Source organism: Leptonychotes weddellii, chromosome 5 (genome assembly GCF_054177405.1).
Source record: "Leptonychotes weddellii isolate Sample4059 chromosome 5, ASM5417740v2, whole genome shotgun sequence".
In the NCBI taxonomy this organism is placed as follows: domain Eukaryota; kingdom Metazoa; phylum Chordata; class Mammalia; order Carnivora; family Phocidae; genus Leptonychotes; species Leptonychotes weddellii.
The window spans coordinates 68,724,412-68,749,126 of record NC_138373.1 but is presented as its reverse complement, the minus strand read 5'-3'; the positions used below and the strand labels follow the sequence as shown (position 1 = coordinate 68,749,126).

Here is a 24,715-nt window from a genome sequence, read left to right as displayed (position 1 = left end):
GATTTTTAAAATTTTTTTTATATATTTACTTTTTAAAGTAATCTCTACATCCAACATGGGGCTTGAACTCACAGCCCCAAAATCAAGAGTCACATGTTCTTCCAACTGAGCCAGCCTGGCATCCCAGAAATGAGCTGTTTAAGGTATAAGAACATAGAGTGGGAAGACGAAGGCAAAGAAATGAGATGTATGGAGTGATCTCTTTCCTTTTCTGAATTTCTTTGGAATTTACTATTTGGACCAGAAACTTAGCCTTTATATTGTCAGATCTCTTTTTCTGTGGAATATCTTTTCTCCTCAATTAAATGGCAAGCTCTCTGTTTTTTATTTCTCCCCGTTACCACATAGCAGATACTTCAAGGGTTTGGTTGATGGAAGTGGTTACATGTGTTTTCTCAGGAGGAACAATCTTGAGGAGAGGATTATAGAAGGGGCTGCCACCTGTTTCCATGACAAAGCACCTGAAAGTGACTCAGCCTAACAGCCAGTCAGTCTGGTTGCTCCCAATGAGAGAGAGAGAGAGAGAGAGACTCTATTTCTAGAGACCCTGATCACCTCGCACCTGCCTCAGCCAAGCTTGTCCATGCAGGCTGTTCTTGCCTCTCAGCCTTTTGGAGAGAAAGAAGAAAATGGCAAGTGTACACGTCTCTGGTTTGGAACTTTGCAGAGACATTTCCTTGGGGCCATTAGAGAATTGTTCCTTAGATCTACCTTTTGTTAAAGAACTACACAGCGGATGTTTGCTCCAAGCGCTATCTTCATCCTCAAACATTACTAAAATGGACATTGTGTACCTATTGAGGAGGCAAAGAAGTTCCCACTTTTGAAGCCTTGCAGTGAGGTTGGGGAGTCTGTACATATCTGTGGGGCAGGCTGTCAGTTCTACTAAAATTCCAAGCAGGATAGGGTTGCTCAAGACTGGGTTGGTCCAAGAAAACTTCAGAGAGCCTGAAATAGACCTTGAAGCAAGGGTCAAATCTGACCAAAAAAAATATATATATTGGGGGGAGGGGGGCAGTAAGTGACTTCATTTTAACTCAAGCAGATTTCATATGGTCACATAAAGTTGGAAAAGATTTTGGAAAGCCTTGAATTCCAGATTTACAGTTTGCATTTTAATTAGTAAGCACTAGGAAGCCATTAAATGTTTTTGAGCATGTGTATGAATGTGTCAAAGAATTGTATAGACTATCTGGCGGTACAGGAGAGGATGGTGGGGGTGGGGTGCTGGTTGGGAAAAGTTAAACAGTCCCTAGAGATTATTGGACTATTGAGCATCCAACTAAGGTGGTAGGAGAGAATGGGAAACACAGCACTCAACTCTGTGAACGTCTGTCTTGGAACACTACTTGCATGTTGTTTGAGTTAAAAATCTCTAGGAATGCTTCTCTGATTCTTGCTTTCTTCGTAGTCTCCTGACCACTTTCCGCAGGAGAGTGGAAAGAAAACTGCACTATGATTGTCCTTAGGCAACTCACTCTGCTCCACTGGACCTTGATTATCTCATTTAAATCAGATAATAATTTTACTTGCCGGAAGGCAGAGCACTGGAATACAGAATATCTTGATCTTTTCAACTCTTTGAGTGCCTTTCTTGTTTACTTTTTTTTTTTTTAATATTTACTTATTTGATCTCTGCACCCAACGTGGGACTCCAATTCACGACAGGGAGATCAAGAGTATCTTGCTCTTTCTACTGAGCCAGTCAGGCGCCCCTCTTTTTGATTTTTAATTCTTCAGAACTCTCCAACATCTGCTCTCCCCCAGTAGCTATTTCATCCCAGTCTGGGAAAAACCACTTGGGATTCAGTCCCGGGTGCGTATAACTTCGCCAGAGTTTCTTGTTGAGGTGGTTGAGGCTGGGATGGAAGGGTCTTCAAATCCAGCCCGGACGAAGAAACTGGCTGATTTAAGTGGCCCACTGCCTCCCAACTAATACCATGTCTACTCTTATTACTTAAAGTAGGAAGTAGGGTCGTCACTGGCCCCGAGAGGCCCTGAAGCCAAACCTCGGCGTCACCCCCCCCCCAGCTCTTCCCCAGAGTGACCGCTCCCCCCACTCCCCCCCACTCCGCGCCCCACCTTCTACCCGGCTTCTTCTTCACTTCTGCTTGGGGCGCAACACCACTAAGTGCCTGGGCGGTACCTCAGTTTCCCTCGGTCACACAGATTTCGGATCAGAACTCGCCCCCTCCAACACCCCAACGGTCTCGAGTCGGCGGAGGCGCCAGACGATCTCTGGCCGCCTCTCTCGCTGCCCCAAGGAGGCCAACAAGAGCTCTCCCCTCTCCGCGGGGCTTCTCAGGGGCGGAGCCCACCTGTGCCCCGGGGGCGGGGCCTGGGCGGGGGCGGGACAGGTGGGTGTGCGGTCGCGCCCTGGGCTGGGAGGAAGAGCCGGAGCGGGAGGCGGCGGAGAAGAGGCTGGCAGACGCGCACCTAGGGAAGCCTTCCTGTGGGCAGTGAGAGCGGGCGAGCGGGCGAGGAGGCGGGCGAGGAGGCGGGCAGGAGGCGGCGAGGCTGCGACGAGGAGAGGCGTGGAGAGAAGAGCCGGGCGCGGAGGACATTCGGGGGAGGAGGCGCCGGCTCTGCTCGCGGAGAGAGAACTGAGAGGCGGCGCGAGGCGCCCGAGGGACCGCTTGCGCGCGGAGCATGAGCCGGCGCCCGGCTGGAGAGCGGCCGGGGGAGACGGCCTCGGCGCAGTCCTGAGACGCTGGGCTGGGGCTGGGCCACCGTGCGCGCAGGGCGCTGGGCCCGGCAGGGGGGCGGGGGCTGGGTGCGGAGCGGCCCGCGCTGGCGGCGGCCGCGCGGGCGCCGCGCCATGGGGAGCCCTCGGGCCGCGCTGCTCCTGCTGCTCCTGTGCCCGGTCAAGCTGCTGCGGAGGCGCTTCCGGCTGCTGCTGGCGCTCGCCCTGGTGTTCGTGGGGCTCTGGACTCTTTATCTGGAACTGGTGGCGTCGGCCCAGGTCGGCGGGAACCCTCTGAACCGGAGTAAGTAGCGCCGGGGGACGGGGGGGGACGGGGGGGCGGGGGCGCGGAGGTGGGAGGAGGCCGGGCCGGTGGCTCCCGGGTTGGGGAGACCCGCCTCTCATCCTCAGACCCGATTTCCAGCTCATTTTCGTCTCCAGGTGCCCGGCGCCGCCCCGCTGCCTACTCGGGGAGAGAAGGGGGGCGTGGGGGCCGGTCGCTGAGTTTCGAGACCGGGCCTGCCCGCCGGACCGTGTGGGGCCGGGGCATCCTCGGGGCTGCTCGCTGCTGCCCTCGGAGGACTGCGGGGAGAGAGGCTCCCGCCTGCCCCGCGGAAGTGCGGGCCGAGACGCGGGCCACCTCGCGCGCGCTAGGCTTGCAGCCGCCCCCAGCGAAAAAAACGCGCGGTCCAGTCGTGGGCTCGGGGTTTGTGCCCGGGGTGCTGTCGGCCGTGAGTCCCCCGAGGAGGCGCGCTCCGGTTAGCGCGGCCCAAACTTTGCTTGCCGCCTGCTCTGTGGCTCGCTACGATTCCTCTCCCGCTGCGCTTTCTGGGGTTCTTTATTTTAACCATACCTCCGAGAGCCCCCTCACCTCCCCCTTCCCCTACGCCACTCGCCCCCCTTCCGCTTCCTCACTGAGCCGGCCTCCATTCCTAGTCCTGGCCACCCCTCCAGCTAGTTATCTGAAGCTCTCTTTGGAACCCTTCAGAACGTCCTGGTCATGGAGACAGTGGACCGCACAGTGGACCAGGCAGGGGCTAGATTCCTACTTCTCTTTTTAACGTAGCCAAAGCCACTTAATTTTTCTGTGCCTCAGTTTCCTCTTAGGAAAATGTGTGGGAACGGTCTCTTTCTCGTTTTCCTTCGAAACGCATGGCTATCCGACGTCATTTTCAGTTTACTATTGATGGAGCTAACAAAGTAAAATTCCGAAAGTGTCAGCGACTGTAAAAGGTCAATGTAACAGCAGGGAAAAGTGGAGAAACTCCCAGAGAGGAGCCTCCCTGCCCAAGCCTGAGGAGTGGAGGTTCGTAGTTGGAGCACATTGTCTCCCATGCATTCACTTCCCCCATTGAGGAAATTCTGAAGGTCTATGTGGTGATGAAATTGCTGGTGAGAAGATGCTTCGACATGTCCTTGTGTCAACTGCTCTGCCCAGAGTTGGGCGTGGTGCTTTGCCTCCTCCTGTGGCCAAAGAGAGGGAATTACTAGGGTCAGTAATTGAGCTGGTTCAGGGTAGAGACATATATTTATGGCAGAACCTCTCTGTTGAAGTAATTCTGGCTGTGAGTAGGGAGACTGGGCTTCCAGTCCTGGTTCTGCCACTAACGAGTTGGGGGATCAAAGGGAAAATGACAGCTTCTCAGGTAGGAGGAGGAAGTTGGACTAAATGACCTCCAAGGTCCCTTTGAGTCTGGATGCTTAGATTGTGTGATCGCCCCTGCTTGAGCTTTTCCAGGGTCAGAGGGCTGAGCGCATCGTGAGGACAGCTCTGCTTAGCCACAGCTCCCCAGCTCTAAATAGGAGAGTTCTTCCTTCTGGTGACCAAAATTTGCCTTCCCATAGCTAGTTCTTCCCTCCCCTGAGCCTTGCTCTTCTCTCTGAAAGACAGTGCTCTTCCATACTGTGGCCGCTCAGTCCCAAGTGGGTGAGCCCCGTTGGAGTGTGTGCAGGTGGGAGGCCCTGGGAAGGGATCTCCCTTCTCTCCTCCTTGGGACACCCCTTCTCAACGTGGCCACCATTTTGTTAATGTGGTAGCCAGTGGGATCCTCTGCACAGATTAAAAACGGAGGAAAGCAGTTGCTTTGTGATGCTGAAATTAGTGTCTTCCTCCCACCCTCCACCCCCACCCCAGTACACTTTCCCTTTACCTCAGGTGTGCTTTCTCCTCAGAGACCAGAACCAGTTTGCCACCATCATAATCTCACGCTCTGTCTCCTACCCTCTGACTCCTGTTGGCTGTCTCATCCTCAGCTATCAATTCGTGGATCTGTTTGGTTTCCCTTCTAGATGAATCTTAGCTCTGGGTTTCCTTATTCTTTGTTTCCTTTTCCAAACTGACCCTTCTCCAGAAAGATGTTCCCAGCTTCCAATTCCAGCAACATCTTTGTCTAACCATCATTTTTAACGAGAGCCCAAGCCCAGGCACTGATGGCTCATTGCTTCCTCATCTCAGCCTCCTAGAACCCTGAAACCCATCTGCTCTGCAGGGTGACTTTTCATGCTGGGCTGTCTCATTGTATTCTCTTCTTGCCTGGATTTCCTTTTGGAATGAGGTTTAGACAGTGGCTGTCGTTTCTGGCTCCTTGTCTCCCATCCTTTGTTTTTAAGAAGCCCAGACGTCTTTCATCAAAGTCCTCTCTTGTCCTATAGGTCTTATTCCCAGCTCAGAGCTATTCCTCTGGGGGGAGAGCAGGGGAGGAGGAATTAAAGAATAGAGGTACAGAAAGGCTTGCTTGCATTCCCTCCTTTACACCCTGGCATACCAACAGCAACCAGTAGAACTTCCCCTCCCAGGACTGCACCCGTGGCCTTTACCACAGCAACCAGAGTCCCAGCTTGGCTCTGCTTCCCAACAAGCCACCCTGCCTCCTCTCTCTAGCAATCCCTGCCAACTCACTCTACCAGCAGCCTTCCTATCATCTGTAAGGCCGGCCTCCTTTACCAAAAACCTTTCATTTGCCTGTCCCTGTGTGACGGGTACATTGATCTGACCCTGGAAGAAGTGTATGGAGAAATGGCAGTCACAAACTCCAGGGTGGGAAAGTAATGACAGGGGAGCATGCTTCCTGCTTCATCTTCATGGAATAACCCAGTAGTTTAAGATATGGACGATGTGCAATTTGGGCTCCATATGTAGAAAGAGATACAACCACAATTGGAGTAACTTCAGAGAAAAAAAACCCAAATCTTTAACAGATAGAAAATGAGTCCCTTGGACAAAAGAATTAGAGCTGTTCACTCACTCATTTAAACAAATATTTATTTAGCACATACCTCAAGCAAGGCATTGTGCTACATCACTTAGATATAATGATGAGTAGATATGGTTTCTAGCCCTCTCAGCAGCTTTCTCTCTAAGAGGGGAGTTCAGGTGCATATATAAAAATAATTGTACTATGGAATAATCATTAAGTTTTACAGCTGGGGAACCTAGATGTTGCTGTGACACTTCCCAGAAATGGGATAGGGCTCTTTCAACTAATATTTCATGCAAGTGGTGACATTTCAGGAGATCTTGAGGAGCTGGTAAGATTTTAATGGATATGGAAAGAGAAGGCTATTCCAGACAGAAAGCAGTATAAACAAAGACCAGGGAAAAGTTAGAGTTTGGGAATGTCGAGCATCTGGGTTTGATGAAGCAGAGAGTAGGAGGGGAGAATATAGGATGGTGCTATATTATGAAAGACTTAGAAAACAACCTTAAAGACTGGCATTTATTCTGTAGATAAGAGAAGGCAGTTTTAGAATAGGGTAGGTAGGGGCACATGGGTGGCTCAGTCAGTTAAGCGTCTGCCTTTGGCTCCGGTCGTGAGCCCGGGGTCCTGGGATAGAGCCCCACATGGGGCTACCTGCTCAGTGGAGATCCTGCTTCTCCCTCTCCCTCTCTCCCTCCCCCTGCTTGTGTGTGCACTCTCTATTTCTCTCTCTCTCTCTCTCTCTCGGTCAAATAAATAAATAAGATCTTAAAAAAAAAAAAAGAATAGGGTAGGTAGCCTTGTAGAATGGAGCCAGCCAGGGTCAAGCAGTTTTATGATACTTCGGTATGGAGGATGCCTGAATAGAGTCCTGAGGGTCCCTTGCTGTGGCTGGCATGAGCCTTTTAGCTGCTGAGCCTTTTAGCTGCTGAGTCATGAAGCTCTCCTGGGGACAGGTCAGGTCAGGGTGGTAGTGGGGCATTCAGAGGACTTGGGGCAGTCACTATATGCCACCATGTTCATAAGTCTTTCAGTAGCTTAATAACTGCTACAGCTGTACTGGAGTGTACCAGCTGAAAAGCAGCCCTGGGAACAGACTATTAGTGGAGGTTAAAGACTCTCCATCCTGGCAGGTTTTAACAAGTTATACCCATTCGTTCAGATTGGATTAGCTAAATCCTGCCCGAGGGCAGAGATCTGGACTAAAATGGTTTCTAGGTTCTTTGCTCTATAATTGACCTACTGCTGGGACCAACTTGGTGCTGGAGCCAAGAGATTGCATTTGGGCATGGAGCCAGGGCAGAATGATAGCATGCACCAGCCTCTTTCTAGATCTCACAAGGCCAGTTCCAGTGTGTCTCCATTTTTAAGTGTCAGCTTTACCCGCTGAACCCCAAAGTGTTCTCAGGCTCAGGAATGAATCGGCTTTACACCTCTCTGGTTGGCCCCTGTGACTTCCGGTGGACTTTGAATGGGCTGAGGGAGCCACAGCCACAGATGTCAGGCAGGCACCTGAGCTCCTGGGGTCACCACAGCCACACTGGTTTGGAAAGGATACAAACCCTCCATAGCAGAGGTAACTCAGGGCAGAACAGTAATCTGAGCTGCAGGCAGGGAGAGAGGGGGAACAAATGAGACCGATGTGTGGGCAGAGCGGGCATGGTGTGGCTTAGGGCTGACGCTCAGAGCAGAGGTGAGTGTTGCAGGGGAACATGACTCCTTCTGTGCTCCCCGTGGCCCGGGACCATGTCTGCTGCTGCGCTGGCCGGGCTGCCCCTCGCTCCCGTGGAACCTCTGACTCGTGTTCCTGTGTCCTATTTACGTCTCTTTATGCTGCCACCCTGGCCACCTGGCTGCTGTGTGTATCTTCAAATCAGTATTCCATTCTGGGCACACACTAGGCACTTGAATAAATACCTTCTGGTTATGGATGGTAAGCTCTGAATTTCCAAGCACCTGATATTTTCCACTGGCAGATACTTTGTTTATCAGTGACCGATGCAAGAATAGAACCTAGGAATTCTTGTTCCTTGTACCGTAATACATATAAACAATAGCCTTTCAACACATATGCAAAGGGTGAGAATTAAGCCATCAATGCCTTTTTATATAAGAGTGTTTTCTTTGGACCCAGTACCGTCTGTTACCCAGAACGCCGTGTGTGACAGAGAGTAGGAGACCTTACCCAGACTTGGCATCTCCTTTCCCTGGTCTCTTCCGTTCTCCTTGTGACGTGGCCAGGACAATTGCGGCAACACACCTCGCCATCTATCCTGCCCACACCACCCAGGGACCCTCAGTCTGAGTTGAGGGTTTGCCTGCTCAGGGGTGCCAAAGCTCCTTACCGCTCCCTGTCCGGGAGTTGTCCGGATGCCCTGCATGGTTATAACTGCTTCGCAGCACCAGGTCTTTTGAAGCAACCACTTCTGTGCTGGTTTTAGGAGCTGCTGGTACTCGGACTGCAGTAATTTTCCAGGCCACAGAGCCTGCTGGTCTTGCCCTCTAGTGCTGAGCTTTATGGAGCAGAGCAGAGCGGCCGCCATAGCAGAGTTTGCTTTGGAAGGGGGCCTACAGGCTGTTCTTGGAGCCTAGTTCTGTACCAAGTTCCACCAGTCTCAAAATCTACTCTTTTTATTTTCCACAAATACTTCTCCTTATATCCACGGATGGTGAGGTCTAAACCAGGCCAGCTCTATAGTTTGCTTTCAGACCCCTTTAGCCTTGTGATCCACAATTAATAGATTTATATGTTACCCGATATAAAAAAAATACTACTGGAAGAGGTGAGAACAGTTTGGATGGTGTATATAAAGGGCGTTGGGCTGAATATGTTATATATTCTGAGCAAAGCATGATGGATAGCTCTTTAAATTTTGCAGACTTTTAGGTTCTAACAAGTGCTGCTTTCAGTGTTACGAGTATCCATGAGACAAGCAAAAATGAATATTATTTTTATCCTTGTGATATTTTTGTATGTAATTTATTTTTTATGCTAATTTTTTTTTTTTAACTACTAACCCAACTTTTTTAGAAAATAAGGATACAAATTATCCCTGTGGTCCCTGGCTGTGTGTGTGTTTTGTTTTGTTTTTTTGTAACTTTTCGTTGAAATATCTTATGTGTTCAGAAAAGCACACATATAAGTATACAGCTTGAATTTTCACAAACTGAACATACCTGTGTAACAAGCACCCTGATGAAGAAATGGAACATTACCAGCGCCCCAGCAGCGCCCCTTGAATTCCCTTTCAGTCATTACCCTCAGGACAGATTCACTTAGCCTATTTTTATACTTTATTTTAAAGTTGATATTTATGATTATAAAAATAGTACATGTTCGTTATACCAGATGACAGCTTTGTAGCTGGACCACATTAACCCCTGTAAAATCACTTTTTTGTGCGGTAGGTATCCCATTACAACTGATACAATAACTTAAGGAGTGGCCAGTGAAGACTAGGACCTAAAAGCTATGAGATAGAGCCCCGTGAAATTCTTCATTAGAACTGCTACCAGGGTGGGGTTGAGAAACATTGCTTATCCTGTGTGTGAGAACCATCCAAAAATGTTTCTCTGGTCTTGATATTAGAAATAGCTGTGCTTGTTTTGAGTAGTCAGTTTGTTTAAATTTTTATTGGCCATGTAAATTGTATACCTACCAGGTTTTTCCCTTTGTGTTGGTTACTAGAAAGCTTTATAATTCAGTTTTTGGTTCATCTGGAAAAAAGTGTAAAAGGTTTTATGATCTGCCTCTTGGTATTAATTTTATGCCTCTTATATCTTTATTTTTCCTTTTCCTCCCACAATGACTTCTAGTTTATGTCATCTTATATTCTATGGTCCTTGTAAACCACTTTAACTTTTTCGGAGCAAATCAAGGCATAAAAGAAATCAATGAAGTGCTATGGTGTATATAAAAGTATGAAGAAGAAATTAAAAATAACCTATAATCCCACTACTTTGACCTAGAGATTATTGAAAAGAAAAAAAATAAAGTATAATAAGCTGTGATAACCAGATGCTGGATTCTGGCATATCTTAAACAAGAATTCTAGATTAAAAAAAGCCAAACAATAACATTCCCAGTCTTCTTCTTCTTTTTTTGTAGTTTATTTAGGTGTTGAAAAGTTGAATGGCATTCAAAAATAAATTCTCACCTCTTCATGAGTATCATTAAAAGCTTAGAATTTACTGACAGATGTTGGGGCCTAAGCCAGTGTCATTGAGAACAGTGACATAAATACAAGGAAAATTCAGTAAAGCTTGGGGAGCCCCATCACCACTGTTAAAGCAACTGAAGGGACTGGTCAGGAAGGCCAGGAACCTCAAGTTTGTCATGTGGACTCTTACCCTGCCAGACCAATGGTGAGACCATAAGCGTGAAGACCTGTAGCCACTGCCCAGCCTGTGGTTATGGATGCATAAAGTTACAAATATCAGAGATCCAGTCCCTTTACTAACAGATGAGAAACCAGGTCCAGGGAAGAGATGATATCTCCCTCCTCTACTAATTTCTTTTAAACCGTATTCTTGTGGCGCCTAGCAGAAGCTATGCATGCATCCTACTCTAGTATCAGGACCTGGGAAAAGGGCCCACGGATGGGAAAAGGAGAAAGAAAGGTGGGGGTGGGGATAGAGAAATGACATTCCAAACAGACCAAGGATTTTGTATGTAAATGCCCAGAAGTCGAGTGATGTGTATTTTTCAATTTTTATTTATTTTGCAAATCTTGAGTGGCTGCAGAGGTGATTCATTTTCAAACTTAAAATGTTTATGGAGCATTTACTTTTTTGTGGGGGACTTAGTGGGGTAAAAAGCATTGATAGTTCCTGGAAAAAATTATGGACTTTGAAGACAAGGCAGGGGTCAAATCCAAGCTCTGTTACTCACTTGTTGCAGGACTTTGCATAAGGTACTTAGCCCTTTTCAAGACTCAGATGCTTCATCTGGGCAAGAGGGGGTTGGTGGGTTGGGTTATAATGCCCTCCCTGTAGAGCTTTTCTTATGACTAAGTAAGATTTAGTGAGCCTAGCACATATTAGGTGCCCAATTAGATTTAACAAAAGCCTTGCACATATTAAGAGCTCAGTGGATGTTAGTTCCCATCTCTGCCCCCTGAGAGTTTACAGTCTGGTAGGAACTGGAAAATGGCTGGGCAGGCAGGAGTGGATAGATACATTCCTCAGCTAGCCCTTTGCCAGTGTCTCTTTGGCATCTCAGTCCGTGACACAGCTGTGCCCGGTCCTCAGCAGTCCCCAGGCCATCTATGTCCAGCACCTGCCAGCAAATACATGTTCTTCCTTTTTTCCTTCTGTGATACTCAGCACCGCCTCCATCTTTCTAAGAATTTTTTGTTGTTGTTTTTTTATTTGTTTGACAGAGCACAAGCAGGGGAGCAGCAGGCAGAGGAAGAGGGAGAAGCAGGCTCCCTGCTGAGCAGGGAGCCCCATGTGGGGCTCCATCCCGGGAGCCTGGGATCATGACCTGAGCCGAAGACAGACGCTTAACAGACTGAGCCACCCAGGCACCCCCCTCCCCCGCTGCCTCCATCTTTCTATCCCCATCCCAGGCAAAGACTTGCATTAGGGGGTGGGAGGGGCGGGTCAGAAGTCAAGGAAATGGGAGATCTGTTGGGGATGTGTCCGGGCACAAGAGCTCTGCAATTGGGAAGTGGTAGCTGGGCACTCTGCTGCGTGTCCCTGAGCACACTCTTGAGGATTTCTGGGACTGGAAGGCAGAAACACTGGGCACTTATCTTTGTTTAAATCGTAGCTTTGTAACTGACCTATTGAGGTCCTTGGGCAAGTAAGTGCCTTTTCTTTGGAGGGCTTCAGTTTCATAGTCTTTGGAAGGAGATGCCCCTTTCAGGAGTAGGTTTGGAACCTCTCCGGTGTCACTGAGGTGTCAAGGGGACAGCCAATCTTTGCCATTCTGGCACTGGTCTTTCATGACTCAGTTGCCTTGAACTGAGAGGTGGCAGCTATCCCAGTGCTTCTGGCTACTTGGTCTCCAAGGTCACTTCTGACAGCGTGGTCTCCATACAAGCAGTTGCCTCAAAGATTAAAGGCCTCTCTGCTGAGATCTTCTTACAAATCCTCTGACCCACTCCTTTCCACCCTGCCTGCCAACCCAGGGTTCAAATGGATGCACGCAGGCATGTGTACTTACACACCCTCCTCTCACCAAACAGCTGGTCTCCTGACTACACACCACCGCCTCTGAGTCAAGGGTTGGCAGGAGGAATGAGGACACTGAGGATTTCCTCATGAACCAGGGACTAAGTGTTAATGGAGCATCTCAGTTCTTGGTGGTCTTTTTTGTTCCAGCTGAGCTGAGGGCCTGGAAAAAGGGAGAGGATGATGGGGAGCAGATCTCAGGTGAACAGCTTCCAGGAGAAGGCAGGGACGTGTACGTACAGCACAATGAAGTAGAGAAATTGAGGGAGAGATATTATCCCATTTTCTCAGTTGGTTCAGTGACTCTGTTTTTCAAAGCTATAAGTTTTATTTGGTTCGATTTCAAATTTGGTTCCTTTAAAAATACTATTTAGAAACTATATTGTTCTTCTGTTTAGAAATATGTTACTATAATCTATTCTAATTTTTTCTAATCTATTGTCTAAAGTTGAGGCTGCCAAAGTGTTAGTATCTGCTTGCTGCTCTGACAGTTCTTTTTTTTTTTTTTTTTAACGTAAACTCTACAGTCAACATGCAGCTTGCACTCAAAACCCCAAGATCGAGAGTCGGATGCTCTACCGACTGAACCAGCCAGGCGCCCCTCAATTCTTTATATTTTGGCCCCTGGAGATTTCCCTTGCTTTATGGAACTTAAGTGTTCTCTGTAAATAAAAAGAAGTTTGTCATATTTTGTCCAGCATTTCTTAGTATTTCACTGTATTTCCCAAAAGGAAGTCCTTTGGCTTGAATGCTTAAGACCATTTCCAGCCCCTATAGCCTGTGATTATTGGGAGTTGTGTGTGTAAGCAAAGGTGAATACCCCACTTGAGGAATATAGTAGAAGCTAGGTAAACGTTGAGGGAATGCAAATCCTGTAGCACAGAGGCTCACATGGTCTGAAGATGAGGTTGGGACAATGGTTGTGACACGATTGTGGTGTCTCAAGTGCCAGGCTGCTGTGGTTGGATTTGGTGGAGAGTAACATACATTTTTTAAAGCAGGGATTTGATGTGATGAAGGCAGTGTTTTCTTATTTTTTATCCACTGACTTGACTTTGACTCTTCAGACATTTGTTGAATACCTTTTATGTCCTAGAAACTGTGGCTGTAGGTAGATGATACTGTGGGAAGTTTGCAGGATGGCGTGGAGAGAGAGGGGCCGCTCAGTTATTTATCACAGTGACCTAAAGTGTGGGCAGTGAGTGTCTAGCTGAGAAGGGTGACAGAGAATAGCTGAGACCTGTCAAAGAAAGAAGTGACAGAATTTGCTGGTAGAGTTGATGTAGAAGGTGCCATGTTGGGTGGTGAGTTTCACACACGGTTCTCTGGCTACGCTGCCATGATTAGTTTAATTATGGGCAACCCTGTACAACGAGCATCTCAAAGGATGTTCTCGTGAGGAAAAATGTGCTTTCATTTCTCCTTACAGCTTCCTCTTTGGGATTTAGATATTGTGCTGGTCCTGCAGGACAATACAAAGGGACAGGAGACAGACACTTATTTATTTATTTATTTATTTTTTAAAGATTTTATTTATTTATTTGAGAGAGAGAATGAGAGAGGGCAAGCACATGAGAGGGGGGAGGGTCAGAGGGAGAAGCAGACTCCCTGCCGAGCAGGGAGCCCGATGCGGGACTCGATCCAGGGACTCCAGGATCATGACCTGAGCCGAAGGCAGTCGCTTAACCAACTGAGCCACCCAGGCGCCCGACACTCATTTATTCAACAAATAGTCATTGCACCCTCGTTATGTCCGGGCAGTGTTCTAGGTGTTAGAATATTGAAGGGAACCAGAAATTCAAAGCTGTCATGGTGCTTACATTTCATGAAAAAAAAAAAAAACAAAATAAAACCACAATAAAACCCATAATAAATACGTAAACAAACATAAGAATTTCAGATGGTGATTAGTTCTTGGAAGAAAATGAAACACGGTAATGGCACAAAATTTCTAGGCGGAGGGGTGAGAGGTAAGACTAGCTTGGAGAGTGAGGGGGTCTCTGAGAAGTGACTTACCCAAAATAGATAACTAGGGGTAGAGGACATGATTAAGCACAAAACAAGTGAGTACCTCAGGAGTTCAGAGAATGGGAACTAGGTAGAAGAGGGAAAAAATGTAGAACAGAGTCACTGCTCTTTTTGAGGAGAGCATCTTCTTGCTAAGGCCTCCCATTGTCCTGAAAGCAATGGCCTCCTTCACCTCCTTGGTGGAAATAGGGTCAGCCTTAGACTCAGTTTTCACTGGGAGTCCCTGAGAAAGAGGGGCTAGCCAAAGGCTCTGTCTGGGCCCGAGGAGAAGTAATAGTGGTTGTTTTTGGGGCGCATGGGTGGCTCAGTCGTTAAGTGTCCGCCTTCGGCTCAGGTCATGATCCCAGGGTCCTGGGATCGAGCCCCGCATCAGGCCCGCTGCTCAGCGGGAAGCCTGCTTCTCCCTCTCCTACTCCCCCTGCTTGTGTTCCCTCTCTCACTGTGTCTCTCTCTGTCAAATAAATAAATAAAATCTTTTAAAAAAACATAGTGGTTGTTTTTCCTTGTTACGAACTTAGATCCCAAAACCAGGATGAGGGGAGACGCAGTTGGAATCCACCTCTGTTCCCCTTGCCTCACGGCTTGCTTGCTTTTTTTTTTTTTGTATCTCCATTAGTGCACTTATCAAAGTCTGCCTTCCATCAAAGTTATTTATGTCTGTGTTTGTCTTCCCCCACGGGATAGTGAATTTCTAGAGTGCTGGACCTGGGCATTTTCCCCCCTTTGTCTCCCTAGGGCAGAGATTTTTAACCTTTTGTGGCTCATATACACTTGTAGAATCTGATGAAGAAACTGTGGAAATCTGTGCAGAAATTTGCCTGCCCCCTCGAATGTTTTGCATGCTATTTTGGGGAGGTACACAGGCCCCTGACTCCTATCTGTGGATCTCCAGTCAGGAACTCTGCCTGAGTGATTTGCCCAATACCTGGTACACAGTAAGTTCCCAGAGTTTGATTGATTTGGGGTCTTCCTCCCAGTTAAATCCCTTTACTCTAGTTGCAGGGGACAGATGTTACGTGGGAGAGAGCCAGGAAGCAGTCCCACTTGTAGGTGATGGAGAAGAGCGTGTACAAACTAGAAGTAACCATCCAGAGAGCAATAGCTTCGCTGTCGCTTCTTGTCCCCGCAGAGTCAGAGTTGGTGTATCCTCCCTCTTGGGCTGGTCTTCTCCCCGACTCTTAAATGCTGCTGTCCAGTCTCATATGATATTCCTTGTGCTTGCTTTTCAAAGGTCTGCCCATTCTTTCAACCCCATCTCTTCCCTGACGCCTGCCTCAGTTATTTCTCTTTCAGCTGACCTTACCCTTTTGGGAACTTCTGTTGCACTTAAGTTGTCTGCAACTCAAATGTTGATACTTTGTTTTGTTATTTTGTTTTACTTATTTCTTGAGAGAGAGAGGGAGAGAAAGAGAGAGAGAGGCAGGTGGGCAGGGACAGAGGGAGAGGGAGGGAGAGAGAATCTTGAACAGGCTCCACGCCCAGCATGGAGCCCAGTGCGGGGCTCGATCTCATGACCTTGAGATCATGACCTGAGCTGGAATCAAGAGTCAGACGCTTAACCAACTGAGCCACCCAGGTGCCCCTCTTTTGTTATTTTAGATATTTTCTTTATCTCTACTTTGTCTGGGTTGGTCTTATGTACTCCAGCTAAGGTTGTTAGAGAAGCCAAAGATGGCTCGAGAGGATCTGGTGATGGCAGTTGGCTTCACCCCTCCCACAAGCATCAATGAAGTGCTTGGAAGAGGCGGGTGGTGAACTTGGAATTGAGTGGGCACAGGCTTCATTGTGCCCACGTTTCCTCCATAGAGACACAGCCATCCTTTCTACCTTAACTCTCGAAGTTGCTGTTGTGTCTTCTGTGCCATCTGCCAGTGTCTCTACCCGCCCCCCCACCGCAACTCCTTTTCTTCCTCTGTCATAGCATAGTTGTCAGGAGCAAGTCTCTGAAGGCGGACTACCTGGGTTTGAATCCTAGCTCCAATTCTCAGTACGCTGTGCTTTAGTGAGCAGAGTACTAAGATTCAATATGCCCCAGTTACTTATCTGTGAAATGGGAATATTAATAGTTCTACCTTGTTGGGTTTTTGTTGTGGCAATCAAGTGAAATAAGACATACAAAGTACTTAGAACAGTTCTGGATACATAATGTTTAATAAGTGTTAGCTGCTTGTTTTTATCATTGTCTTATTTTTTCATTATTATTGTTTTTTTTTTTTAATCATTTAATCAGCCTTTAAAGCCCCTTTGTTTCTCTTTTGACTGGCTTTTGGGAACTGTCCTTCACATATCATAGAGAATCCTGGGGCAGAATGGATCTCAGAGATTTTTAAATTCTGAGATGGAAAATACCTGCAATTTTTACTCCAGGCGAATGGCAGGCATCTTCAGTAGAACATGTAATTCTTCTACTAAGCCCAGGTGCAGTCTCAAAATCTTTCTCAACACATCTCATCAGGCAGTGGCAAGTTGCCTCTTCAAGTGTAATCTGCTCAAACTCCTCATTTCACCAATAGAGAGTTTAAGGCTTAGAGAGTTTTAAGCAACCTGCCTAAAGCGCAGCTTTGGGCTCAGGATTCCTGATGCTTGAGCAGTGCGCTTTACAGCATACCATGCCACTCACCATTTTGCCATTACCTATTCCCTTTTTATTTGCTGAGAGTGCTTTCTTTTCATGACTGAGTTTCATGAGGTCCTTTTTTCCTACCCATCCAAGCAGTTTGACAGTGTATGAAGCAGGCATATAACCCATTCTCAAGTCTGTTTATTTATCTTTTCTTGCCAGTGAATGAGCGGAAGTTGTTGTCACCTAGTGGGGGTGGATCGTGGGCCCACCTCAGCTGCTGTGGGGTGACTTGTGAGTTTTCTGAAATTTCTCTAGTGACACCCTGAATTGATACTGATAGCTGAGGGTAACCTGCAAAAAGGCTCTTGTTGATGTTGAATTCTCATACTGCAAAGGGCAGGCCAAGACGTGACATTTCTCATCCAGCAGGTACCTTTGTTCCCTACACCCTCTTATCCTCAGAACAGCCCCTTCTAGTAAAGGAGTAAAGAGCTTCTTTAAAAAAAAACCATTCAGGGGCGCCTGGGTGGCTCAGTCGGTTAAACGTCTGCCTTTGGCTCAGGTCATGATCCCAGGGTCCTGGGATTGAGCCCTTTGTCGGGCTCCCTGCTCAACAGCGAGCCTGCTTCTCCCTCTCTCTGCTCGTGCTCTCTCTCTGTCTCTCTCAAATAGGTAAATAAAATCTTTAAAAAAATAAGGTAAATCAAAAGAGTGTTGAAACATATAAATCATGAGATCCTCTGGTAGAAAAGTACATATTTTTAAAAGATGTTGTCATCTCCGTTATTCTCATCTCTGGAGAAAGATACAAGCTGATAAGGGCTGATGTTTTCATAATCCTAGCCCTTGTTAGCAAATGGAAGTCCACTGCCAGCAATTCTGTGCGGGGGTAAAAAGTCAAATGGATGACAAATTGAAGATAAATTGCAGAGAGGTAATAATAAGTGGGTTCAGAATGTGTTTGGAAGCCTATAGAGAGGAGGTGGAAAAATTAGTATTCAAGTTTGATTTAACCTATTGAATAAGAATTCAACTCTGTTCTGATGCATGAAGGTTGGAAAAATATTTGCATAAGGAACATTCTACAATAGTGAAGCTTTAATTATGTTTCTCAGGAAGTACCACCTGTCTGTCATGGGATGACATTTATCAAAGCAAGAAGTATTAAATTGGAAGTTGGTATTTACTTTGAGAGAAAGAAATGAGCATAATAAAGTGCCTAAGGGACTTGTTGATACAAAAATTAGAGAGTTTCAATTTCTGGGAAATGGCAATATATTGTAATATTTTTAGGGAAACAATTATGAAATTTTTTAGTGCCCCTTACAGATCTAAAGTCATTTTCTGTTAGTTTAGCAAGATAAACATATATCGTACATAACTTGGTTTGCTCAAAATGATTGTGCTTGGTATATTTAGAAATTGGAAAGCCTGAGAAGCAGGGGGAAAAAAAAACCCAAAGTTGTTTCTTCTAAAACCAAGAAAAAGAGTCCTCAAGAAGGGGTTGTTTTTCTATATTTTCCTGCCCCTTTCTATCTCTAATAAGGTTTAGAAAGTTCCAGAGTAGTGAACACTTTCCCCAGCTGGCAGGGGTTTCATGATCCAATCATGTGAGGGAAGCAATGGAAGGCGAGGGAGAACAATAGTACCTTGTTTTCACAAGGAACTTTTCTCCTGGGAACTTGGAGCAACTTAGGCTGCATCCACATTTTAGGATCAGAGATTGCTACTTCTCCCAGAAGAAAGATTGCTCCTTTCAACCTGTCTGCAAAGGTGTCCTCTGCCATGGTCTAAGGATGCATATGGAGCAATGTGGGTGGGAAATGACACTCATCCAGCGTGTCACTTGGAAGACAGAAGGTGCAGCCTGCTGCCTACTTTATAGAGGGAAAACCAAGGCAAGAGGTGGCAAGAGGTACACACAAACCTAGTAAGCCTGCTGAGGAAGGAAGTTCACTCCAGTGTGCTGGCTCTCAGCTCTAGGTCAGGGCTATGGGATGGCCCAGAAGCTCAGCAGGCCTCAGTGTGCAGTCTAGAATCTCTCTTGAGTAACTTAACCTTTTGTTTCATGGCTGTGGCCCTGCCCAGAACTCTCCCCTAGACCAGCGAGCTGACGTTCGTTGGACTGTCAAAGCTGCGGTAGAGAGAGCACACATTGGAATCTGGTCACCAGCAGGGCAAGGGGGGACCCTTGGTTGCCTGCAACTAGCCAATGAGGGAGACAAAATGAGCAGTTACGGAAATGTGGAGGAGGGAGTCATTCTTCTAAGGAGTCTTTTTTTTTTTTTTAAGATTTTATTTATTTGAGAGAGAGCATGAGCGGGCAGAGGAGCAGAGAGAAGCAGACTCCCCACTGGGCAGGGAGCTGGATGCAGGGCTCAATCCCCGGACCCCAGGATCATGACCTGAGCTGAAGGCAGACATTTAACTGACTGAGCCACCCAGGTGCCCTTAAGGAGTCTTGATAAGGAAAAAGGTGAGCAACAGTGTCAGGTGCAGATGAAAGGTCCAGAAGGATGAGAACTGAGAGGAAACCAGCATATTTGGCCAAGGAGCAGGGAGAGTCAATGGTGAATTGCATGGTCAATTGAGATCTGTCATAACAGAAGGGGGAGAGTAGAAACCAGGTTATAGAATCCTAGAATATTTGGTCTAAAGAGAACTTGGAGGTCTTTTACTTTTAGGCACATGGTTAGGGCTAAGAACCCTGGGCTGGGAGTCAGGGCACCTGGGTTCCAGTCTTGGCTCTGATATGAACTGGTTCTTTGACTTTGAACAAGTCATTTCTGCCTCTGGGCCTCAATTTTCTTTTCTTTCTTTCTTTTTTTTAAAGATTTTTATTTATTTATTCGACAGAGAGAGAGTACAAGCAGGGTGAGCGTCAGGGAGAGGGAGAAGCAGGCTCCCACTGAACAGAGAGCCTGACGTGGGGCTTGATTCCAGAACCTTGGCATCATGACCTGAGCCGAAGGCAGATGCTTAACCGACTGAGCCACCCAGGCACCCCAGGACCTCAATTTTCTTATTTGTAAATGAGAAGCCTTGGCTACTTGGTCCTTGAGGTCCCCTCTGGCTCCAATATTATTGCCAGAGAAAGTGATATTTGCACCAGCACTGAGGATTCCGAACTGGAAGTGGCTAGAGAAAGATTGGAAAAAAGAGATTCGGAGAGATGCCTGGATTCAAATCCTGGCTCCAGTCGCTTGCTATGGAACCTTGCCTTCTCATTCAAGCAGGACGGGGAGTTGGGTCCTGGGCCCAGCTCTTATTCCAGAGACCGATGCCCACCTCCACCTTCCTTCTCTCCTCCTCCACTGACTTGGGAAGGACAGGTTCCATAAGTGGGGACAGTGAAGGAGAGGTTGAGGTATGAGCCCAGGGGAATGATTGTTAGTGGCTAATGATCATTAAGGTCTCTGGGAACCTTTGGTTGGAGAGGCTTAGTGACTTGGCAGGATATTTCTGTGGGCCCGAGTGACCGTGGTCATCTTTCCCATAGCCCTCCCACCTACTCTTCCTGTGTCCTTCTGAGCTGCGGACCCCCTGCCCCCGCAGCTCAGCCCAGGGGTGGGAGGGACTTATGCCCAGGGATTGGCCCAGGCGTTTGCTGCTTATTTTAGCAGCTCCAACCACAGGCTTCCTGACCAGACCATCAGAAGCTAGGGGACCTAGAGGTGGGGGTCAGTGAGTCATGGGCTCAGACACTGCCTCAGGGAGGGAGCCCTCCCTAGAGGTGCCCCTCCAGGAAGTAGACTTCCCCTCCAAAAGAAGAGGACTGATACTTGGATTCTTCTTCACAGGGTCACTGACTTAGGTCAACTAATTTGATGAGCATCCTTGTGGTGTTCAGTATAATGGGAATAATGATCCTGACCTCACAAGGTTGTGGTGGCAAATTGAAAACCTGGCACATCTTAAACTTTTGCTTTCCTTTCCTTGGCGTGCCTTGAGTGAAGAATAGGACAGGGTAGACCCCATACGTGCAGACACTGAGGAAAAGCAGAAGCAAAGCAAAAGTCAAGTCCCACATACATGGATGTTCTTGCTTCCCCTGTTTCCCCAGTTCCATCCTGAGGCTGACCATGATGGGAAAGTGGGACTTTGCTCTGTGCTGCCTTCTCCTAACCCCTTGTTGTCCTGGGCCAGACAGGCTCCTAGTCATTACCTCACCGCAGGGCCTCGTCTGCCAGAGTGAGTGGTGGAACTGCCTGGGTGGAGAGCTGGAGGCTAATTTTAGACCTGGAGACTCCCTGCCAGCAGCTGTGGCTGGGCCCAGGCAGCTGGGCTGGGCCGCCTGTGGGGAGTTCTAAGTCTCCTTGCAGGGAGCCATAAGTCTCCTTGCAGGGAGCCATGGACACAGCCCTCCAGGTCTGCTCTCGGGCACATTCCTGCCTCTGCCTTTGCTGCAGGGGAAGCCTAGGACTCGGGTTCCTCTGCACGGAGGGTGGGGCCTGGAAGCTGCCACTTTCTCCAAGACCTCTTGCGTTAAGGTATTTCTATCTTTTATCCCTTTCCAGGTGATTGATACAGCACCTCCACAGTGGGCTGATGGTTTCTGAAAAGGGGCGCTGGAGGCAATAAGAAGAAGAGCATGTCCCCAAACTGTCCTGGATTTATAGACTAAATCCAGCCTCCCCCTCAACACCAAGTGAATCTCAGCCTTTTTCTTAACTGGCACACATAGAAAGTGACAGGAAAAGGTATTTGTATCCCACACGAGGGTAAAGAGATAAAGGTATTTGTGGATGAATGCAGCCAGCCCTGGAGTTCCACTGCCCCAGGACCCCAAGGGGTTGGTACTTGGCACATCTGTTACCCATTTGAAGCCCACTAGAAGGCCATGGCGCAGCAGGTGGGAAACTGCCAAGTCCCAGCCCCAGGACACATCTCCTGGGGTACTTGTAGACTTATACCGAAAAGAAACCCAGAAAGCACAGAACCTATCCTCTTTTTACAGATGAGGAAACTGAAGGTCAGAGAGGTTACTTACCTTGTTCAGGGTTTTGTGGCGAATAATCTTTGCAGTCAAGTTAGAGCGCTCACATCTTAGCCAGTGCACGCTATGATGCAAGTGAGTTGTCTTGCACAATGAGCTGGCCTATGGGGGCGGGGTAATCTCTCTAAACTTGTTTCCCATCTATAAAATGGAACTCATTTTACTTGCTGCTCCTTCTTGTGTAAACAGTTTGAATATGAATATAAAAGTACTATATCACTGTAAAAACTGGCATTGATTGAGAACGAATGCTATGCCAGCTACTTTTCAGGTATTACCTCTTTTTTTTTTTTAAGATTTTATTTATTTATTTGAGAGAGAGAATAAGATAGAGCATGAGAGGGGGGAGGGTCAGAGAGAGAATCAGACTCCCCGCTGAGCGGGGAGCCCGATGCGGGACTCGATTCCGGGACTCCAGGATCATGACCTGAGCCAAAGGCAGTTGATTAACCAACTGAGCCACCCAGGCGCCTCGGGTATTACCTCTTATCTTCCCTTGACCCCATCAAGACCACATGACTGCTATTTTACAGGGCAGTTTGCCTCCTTGCTGTCAGCATTCCTCTATTAACAAATCTCCTCTCCCTGCCTTCCCCAGGGTGCTTGCTTCACTTTGTCAGTGGCAGTCATTCCAGAGCTGAGATGCTAGAGATATGAAGTATCTGTCCTTACCCCACCCTAAGTGCAAGCCATGCCACTGTTGCCACATGCCAGCTTCCATGGATATCCCAGGGGCCGTCACCCTCCGCTGACAAGGTGGAGGCTTTGAAATCCTTCATCTATCCCAGTGGTTCTCAATCTGGCTGCACATTTGGATCACCTGGGGAGCTCTAAGAACTATCCATACCAAGACCTCACCTCAAGTCAGTCAATTAGGTATGAGAAGAGGGGGAATGAAGCATCAGCTTTGCAGGTGATTCGAATGGGTAGCCAAGGTAAAAAAAAAAAAAACTTACGTCTGCTCTTTCTCTCCAGATGCGATGAGCTAAGAAATAAAGGATGATGAAAAGATAAGGGAGTACATAGCTAAGCAATGACCCAGAATGCCCTGGACCCCAGGCTGATCCAGGATTAGGCCAGTGAAGACTGGAAATGGGACAAGTAACAGAGAAAGAAGGAGACAATGAAGTAGAAAGGAAAGAGGAGAAATTGGGGGAAAAAATGCTTGGTGTTAGAGGTTGCTACGTTGCCCCCTGTAATGACCCCATACCTTTCTAATAGTACCTGTTTCATGAGTTGTTTCACCCAATAAATATTTGATCATGTGGTATGTGTGAATTGCAGGAGATACATAGAAGTGTGAACTCCACCCAGTTGGTATTCCAAGAGCTATGGTGTTCTTGCATGGATGGATGTATATGTCAGAAATAATGCATTCCCTTGACAATGCTCTCTCCAGCATTCAGAAACCCTCTCACCTTGGGTAGAGCTTATTACACTTGTTTAGAGTCTGTCATGTAAGGGCAAGAAACATGTCTGTGTTGTGTCTTAGTCACCACTCTATCACCCAGAACCTAGCATTATGCCCACTTCAGAGAAAGCCCTCAACGGATTCCATATTTGTTTATTGAATTTGATTATTTGAAACAAGTAAAGCAAGGTGAGCTGTAAGGACATTGGGAGCATGATTATGTGCTCAAGTGCCTAGTGGAAGTAACAGAAATAAAATCTAGCTAGGGGAGGAAGCATTTGTGGTGGAGGTGGGATTTGAATTAGGACTTAAATGGTGCAGAGGGCTTAGATAAAGGAGCTTGAAGATGGAACAAACAAGGATCTGCCAGGGGCACGATGAAGAGCCTGGTCTGATAGAAGAGGCTATTACATTCCCTAGGGAGGGTGGCCAGGGAGGGGAAAGAGGTCCTTACAGTCCAGGGGCAGCTCAAGTTGAGAGAAAGGGAGGAAGGAACCAGCTGTGGGAAATGGGTACAGTCTCAAGAGATATATGAAGGATAGATGAATCACTTGATCATTTAAATAAATTTTATAGGGCGCCTGGGTGGCTCAGTTGGTTAAGCGACTGCCTTCAGCTCAGGTCATGATCCTGGAGTCCCGGGATCGAGTCCCGCATCGGGCTCCCTGCTCGGCAGGGAGTCTGCTTCTCCCTCTGACCTTCCTCCTTCTCATGCTCTCTGTCTCTCATTCTCTCTGTCTCAAATAAATAAATAAAATCTTAAAAAAAAAATAAATTTTATATTTCCATTTTGAGCCTGATTCTATAACATGAGCAGTCAGCAAATTGAGACCCCTTCCGGTGGGATGGTGTTTACAGGTGTTGCATCTAGGAACAAAAGATGTGAAGAAACCATGACCCAGAAATAAGTGAATAACCTCAGGATTGGCCGTTCCAGGGCCTCGGTTGGCAATGAAGAAAGGCAGAGCAGTGGTTCTCAACCGTGGCTACATACTGGGTCATCCAGGAAGCTTAAAAAATAATTGACACAAAAGGGTGGAGGTTATACAAGTGTATACATTTGTCAACACTCACAGGACTGTTCACTTAAAATGGGTACATTTTGTTGTATACAAATTACACTTAAGCATAGTTAATTTTAAAACAAAACATACTGGAGCAGAAGCTTCCATGGGAACCAGTGCCAGCATAGGAAAACCTAAACTGTAATTGACAAATTGCTTGAGGCTCAGTGTGGACAAATCTGAGAGTTAAAAACTTCAAGGGGAGATCTGATGCACAGCATAGTGATTATAGTCAACAATACCGTGTTATAAACTTCAAAGTAACTAAGACTAGATCTTAATTGTTATCACCACAAAAAAATGATAATTATGTGGCACAGTAGAGGTGTTAGCTAACACTACGGTGGTAATCATATTGCAGTATATAAATGTATTAAATCAACACGTTGTGTGCTTTAAACTTACACAATATTGTAAGCCAATTATATCTCTAAAAACAAAAAAAAAATTCAGGGGAACCCATTCATAGGGGAGCCCTCCCACTTTTGTGTTTTACTTCTAGGAGCTCTACCAGGGCCTCACAGTGGATACTGGAGAAAAATACCCTTGTGCTTCCACCAGGTGGAAGAGAAAAGAACTACTATGAAATACTCCAG

The 24,715-nt window shown here is 47.1% G+C and overlaps 1 protein-coding gene across 1 annotated transcript in view; it reads left to right on the top strand.

The window, feature by feature from the left end:
* The first annotated feature begins 2,804 nt into the window (after positions 1-2,804).
* Positions 2,805-24,715, top strand: part of B4GALNT3 (beta-1,4-N-acetyl-galactosaminyltransferase 3) — a 96,211-nt gene continuing 74,300 nt past the window's right edge. The window contains exon 1 of the mRNA XM_081821003.1: positions 2,805-2,987. Coding sequence (XP_081677129.1) covers positions 2,819-2,987 — 169 coding nt within the window. The 5' untranslated portion in view covers positions 2,805-2,818. The remainder of the gene's footprint in view (positions 2,988-24,715) is intronic.